At 37.6% G+C, this 5,359-nt stretch overlaps 2 protein-coding genes across 2 annotated transcripts; both read right to left on the bottom strand.

Moving 5' to 3' along the window:
- LOC145636672 (uncharacterized) lies at positions 1–1,068 on the bottom strand. Its single transcript, XM_081688236.1, has 2 exons — positions 483–1,068; positions 1–410 (listed from the first exon to the last, which is right to left on the bottom strand). Exons 1-2 carry the CDS (start codon positions 1,066–1,068, stop codon positions 1–3), a joined length of 996 nt encoding a protein of 331 aa, XP_081544362.1.
- Positions 1,069–1,163: 95 nt separating this feature from the next.
- LOC145636671 (uncharacterized) lies at positions 1,164–2,999 on the bottom strand. Its single transcript, XM_081688235.1, has 5 exons — positions 2,764–2,999; positions 2,222–2,676; positions 1,931–2,126; positions 1,679–1,853; positions 1,164–1,592 (listed from the first exon to the last, which is right to left on the bottom strand). Exons 1-5 carry the CDS (start codon positions 2,997–2,999, stop codon positions 1,164–1,166), a joined length of 1,491 nt encoding a protein of 496 aa, XP_081544361.1.
- Between the last annotated feature and the right edge of the window lie 2,360 nt (positions 3,000–5,359).

Here is a 5,359-nt window from a genome sequence, read left to right as displayed (position 1 = left end):
TCATGTTATGCCAGATAATTGCAAAACATCGTACGCTACAACGTTTTTCAGTACCGGTGATGTGTGGTGCTCAGCAGGCTGTGGTGTGATTACAGTCACTTTATCTGACTTCTTTGCCCTTGATAGTGAAACATACAACTGTCCATGGGAAAAGCATGGTTGTGGGAGGTAAACTATCACTTGGCTTAATGTCTGGCCTTGAGATTTGTTTATTGTCATTGCAAAGCTGAGCTTAAGAGGGAACTGTATTCGCTCAAACTGAATATGATATTTTGTTGATGATGGAGGTAGGAGATTAACACGATGAATGAATACAAGTTCTCCTTGACGATGACCAGTAGCTATAGAACAAACAATCACATTCCTTCTGAAAGACTTGCATATAAGACGTGTTCCATTGCACAATCCATCTGCTTAATCAATATTTCTAAGCAATATTACAGGACTGTTTATTTTTAGAACAAGTTCATGTGGAGTCATACCACCAGGGGCAAGCTGGTTTAGGAACTCGGTTGGGTAAATTGCACAGTTATCATCTAGCATGATGTCAAAGCTCTTGTAAACAACAGGGTTTCCTGGGAATTTATTAATGAGAAATGTGTTGATGGAGTCAACTGCATCATATAATGGTGTGAGAATGGCTCTCTTTGCGAAGATATCTGGTGAAAAAGTTGCATGCTCTAACTCTGGGAATGCAGTAGCAGCTAGGTAATTGATAGGATCATCACCTTCATGATAATAACTCACAATGTAAGGAGGAACCTGAACATAAGCATTTCCATTAGACTGTAGCTGGCCATTGCCCAAACTCAGTAAAAATGATGCATATGGGAGATCCTCTCTTGCTCTGATGTTTTCAGTAAGGTGTAACTTTTCTAGCCAAGGCCATATATGTGAGTTTACCAGGCTTGCTGTAACAACTTCTCTTTGAGTTTTGTGAGGAACAACCGGCATAACCTGCCTAAAATCTCCCCCAAATACTACAACCTTCCCACCAAATCGTTTTTCTGAGTCACAAAGATCACGTAGCAAAAGCTTAATTGATTCAATGTTTTCTTTTTTGGCCATTAAAGCTTCATCCCAAATAATCAAAGCTGTTTCTTTAATTAAAGCAGCTAAGCTACCTTGTTTAGGAACGTCACAAGCAAGAGATGTTTCTGAATCTAGAGGAATTTTAACCTCAAGTGCGCTGTCCTCCCAGAAGGTATGTTTGCTGCAGCAATGCCTGATGTTGCTGTTGGGAGAACAATCTTCCCTGCCATGCGCACTTTCGCATATAAGGCATTGTATAAAAATGTTTTACTAGTTCCTCCAGGACCGTCAACGAAGAAACAGCTAGGCTTTCCTGATTCGACTTGAGAAATAATTCTGTTAAATGCAATTTGTTGAGCTAAGTTAAGTTTGCCTCTATAGTCAACACACTCTTGAGGAATAGGTGCATACAAAGCATCAATGATGTCTTTAGTTCTGTTGATCTCTTCTGGCACCTCTTCATGTAAGTGGTCAAGTTGGAAATGAGCTAATGATTTTTCCATAGACTCTAAATGACGTTCGATTGACTGTATAGTTTGCAACCTAACACGGACTTCATTCTGAGGATTGGCATGTCTGTAATCATCAGATAGATCATTGTAGAATCACTGCCAAAGTCTATTGGGGTCGCTGGGGTGCAGAATACACAAACAACTGCAAATAAGCGGCGTAAGGCTGATGGCAAGTGAATTTCTGATGCATCAGCCAAACATGCATGAACTACATTGTCTTCCTCACATAGACCTCTTTTAATAGCTGCTTCTTGAAAAGTGGCACAAAGTAATCCATTAACAGTTCGAAGATCAGTAAATGATTTAGGACTGCGTACATTTATCAACAGTAGTTGTAGGAAGAATCGTTCTCATTCTGCTGGTGTAACACTTGCCAGCCGACCAACCACAAGTTTCTTATTTTGCCTCTAAAACCACGCTTTCTTACTGGCATCCCATCTATTGTGCTCCATAAATTCACTATAAAGGTATCTTGTACCTTAAGGAGAGGCTGCATTTGCCTTGAAAATTCTGTCAATTGAGTTTTGGATCTACGATCATTCTGAATAGCAGAATCTAGTTGTTCATGATCCCGTAACTGAACTATTTGCATGTTTTCCAAGTGCACAGCCAATTGTTGCACAGGAGGGTGCATCTCAAAGAGATCAAAGGAAAAAAAATTCTCCAAGTTGCCTCACATGGAGACACCCATCGACCAGACTGAAACTTTTCTATTTCATCTTCATAAATATTTTCTCTGCCAATAACATTGAAAGAAACTCTGTCATGGCCTTTGTAGACATACTTGTATAGATACTTCATAGCCTTAATAGATGAGCATACTTCTACATTCAAATGGCAATCAAATAACATAGAAAGGTATGGATTGTATGGAATGACCCAGCGGTTATCAAGGCTTGCACCTCGAATTCGGACACTTTCTCCCGTATCCCTTCTTTTGTACATGGGATTTCCATCATCGTGGTTTGTTTTTTCTTGTAAAAAGTTTTTTGGATAGCCATATTTACAAGACAAAGGACTGTTTTGCTTTGTAGTCATACATGCACAATCAGGATTAATTTCTCCACATGGCCCATGCATCATATGCCGGACTACAATTTTCCGGAGTGCTGGAGAGCTGTGGGGGATAATTCTGCAGAGACAAAGCGATCAAGATCTGATGGGTTTTTGATTTTGCAACTTGGTTTCAAGATAATAAGGAAGTGTGCATGAGGAAGACCCCTTTTTTTGAAATTCAACCACATATATCATAGCTGCAACTTTTCCAAAGATATGTTTCTTCATTATTTGATTTTTCAAGAAAATCAGTGTAGACCGGAAAATACGAGCAACAAGATCTGATCGGTTTTGAGCTACTTCCCCAGGAGCCAATTCTGCTTTGGTCTCTAGCCAGTTTGCATTGCAGGTCATTGTGACAAACAAATCAGGCTTACCAAAGCGCTGCAATAAAGCCATTACGTTTAAGTAACGGCGCTTCATGTCATGTGGACCACCAATAAAAGTCGGTGGTAATATAACTCGTCGGCCTACATTTATGGGATTAGTTTCTGTAGACACCCATTTGTTTCTCCCCAAAACCAAACCCAGTGATGAGTACCTTTCACATCGAATCATAATCGAATGAAGTGAAAGTGTGGAAAGTCTAGTGTTGAGGATAGTTTTAATTTCTTTTCTATTCTCTCTGTTTTTGAAAACTTATTTTAAGAAAAAAGTCAATCCAGTTTGGTTGGTCCATGATATGGGTCCAATAGTAGTGTAGCTGGATAGGCCTTGAAAAGAGCTTTCCAACGATATATTATAAGCCCAATTCCGATGAATATTGAGGAAGTTATGGCCAATTTACTGAACTGGGCCCGGTTTGAGCCTTATATGCGGCCCAATGATCTAGGGGAGGGCCTAATATAGATTTATCATTCCTAATGCAATTAGGAATGGTTTTAGTCTTCTAGATTCTACTAGAAGGTTCTTTTCATTCCTAATTCAATTAGCATTGATAAATTGACTTTTGTTGACTTTTCAGAGTTTTAATTAAGATCAAAGAACATTTTTTGAGGGAAATACGATTTTATCCTCCTGTACGGCAATTTTTATCTGATTTTAAGAAAACGCGTGAATTTCTGAATCAGCGCCAAACGCGAGTTGTAGCGCCTGGCGTTAATGTTGGCGTATGGCGCTAATCAGATTTTATCTGCGCCAGAACTCTGTTTTGATATTTTATCTTTTTGGCTGATTTTCTTTATAAATAACGTCGTAAAAACTCCGTTTTCATTCATCAACAATCATCAGTTTTCATCCACAATCATCTACAATCTACCATTTCTCTCTCTCTCTCTTTTCTAAACTAGTTTCTCTCAAATACAAAAATTCCGCATTCATTAGATTTAGATACACCTAGCCATATTCGAAGTTGTCTTCGCCCTAGATGTGAAAGGTTTAATTTCTTAGGGTTTGGTCCCTAATCTCTCTTTCAATTATTTGATTTAATTGTTTGTTTTATTATTTTCCTTGAAGTTACTAACGCGTGTATTTTGTTATTAGAAAGAGATACGAGGCATCCAAGTAAGTGCTTTAATTGATTTATTGATATTATGATATAGAAATCATGTTTAGGATGTTTTATTGATTTCTAGTATCATGTTAGGATGCTTTTCTTAGTATGATATTTAGGGTGATTTGCTTATATCAATTATGATTTCTATGATGCCTTTTTATTGTCTTCCTAATATTCATGTTAGTATCATGTTAGGGTTAAAGCTTTGATTTTTATTGCTTAGTGACATGCTAGGGTTTGTTATTAATCTTGTTAGTATCATGCCTAGGATCTTACTATTATTATGCTTTAATATGATTATTATGATCATGATTATTATAATTTGTTATTATGATTTTGGTCATTATTATTATGATTATCATGTTGCTTGATATTTATTGTTATTGCTTGATCACACTTTTATGCATGTTTAAAGGGAATTTGTACTTGTAATCACACTTAATAAGATAATTAATAATCTTATTTAGGGTTAATTTGATTATAATTCAAGTGATCGCCAATAATAGATTTATTTGTGCATTAATATTCAACCAACATAGATAAACAGGTTTAGGGTAATCCTATTGATTGCATGTTAGTCAGAAAGCGCACATGAATACAATCAGAACAAAGTAGAGGCCTATTATTAGGGCAGGTTCAATCTCTTTTAGGTTGGATTTGTACCTTCATCCCCGAACCCTTATTTGGTTCTAGACCTTATGGAGTTGACGATCTCTTGGATCGTTAAGGGGTGTAACCTTCACCCTGTGAACGGTTTACAAGTTCCTAAAACTTGTTGGCGACTCTTTTGCTCTATCTTCTTTCCCTTTGGACGCCACCGTACTTTAGTGTATGATCACAGTGGGGTTCAAGCTAGGGGATTAATGCTTGAAATATTCCCTACAGTTTTTTGGCGACTCCACTGGGGAGGATTTCTATTTTAATTCTTGAATTTGTTTCGGCAATGATTTAGAATAAGTGGATGAGACTCGAAACGTTCTAAGTATTTCATGTGCGTAATTTTGATTAACATTATTCTCATATGCATAAAAAAGATCTCATTGGAAAGACCATCCATAATGAGTTAAAACATAGGATTTTACACGTAGGAAACTTGAGAAATATCTTTCACAACTAGGACCGAAATAACACTGCGCGAAACTGGAAAATTTATCGAGCACAGAAAGCTGCTGAGGCATGTAAGAATTAGCGTCAGCGACCAGAGCATTGGCGCCAGACGTTTAACTGTAGCGCCAGACGACAGGCTTGTCGCCAGGCGCTACAG

Source organism: Chenopodium album, chromosome 6 (assembly GCF_948465745.1).
Source record: "Chenopodium album chromosome 6, dcCheAlbu1.1, whole genome shotgun sequence".
NCBI lineage: Eukaryota > Viridiplantae > Streptophyta > Magnoliopsida > Caryophyllales > Amaranthaceae > Chenopodium > Chenopodium album.
The sequence above is the reverse complement of the archived record's forward strand: the minus strand, read 5'-3'. Positions and strand labels throughout refer to the sequence as shown.

Bases quoted from the DNA above. Each gene is read 5' to 3' on its own strand.
- LOC145636672 (XM_081688236.1), bottom strand. From the start codon at position 1,068: ATGGCCAAAAAAGAAAACATTGAATCAATTAAGCTTTTGCTACGTGAT. The intron at 411-482 runs GTATGACTCCAC...TTGATTAAGCAG, and splicing joins AAACCAGCTTGCCCCTGGTG to ATGGATTGTGCAATGGAACA.
- LOC145636671 (XM_081688235.1), bottom strand. From the start codon at position 2,999: ATGGCTTTATTGCAGCGCTTTGGTAAGCCTGATTTGTTTGTCACAATG. The intron at 2,677-2,763 runs GTCTTCCTCATG...TTGTCTCTGCAG, and splicing joins GTTGAATTTCAAAAAAAGGG to AATTATCCCCCACAGCTCTC. The intron at 1,593-1,678 runs GTATTCTGCACC...GCCAATCCTCAG, and splicing joins GCTTATTTGCAGTTGTTTGT to AATGAAGTCCGTGTTAGGTT.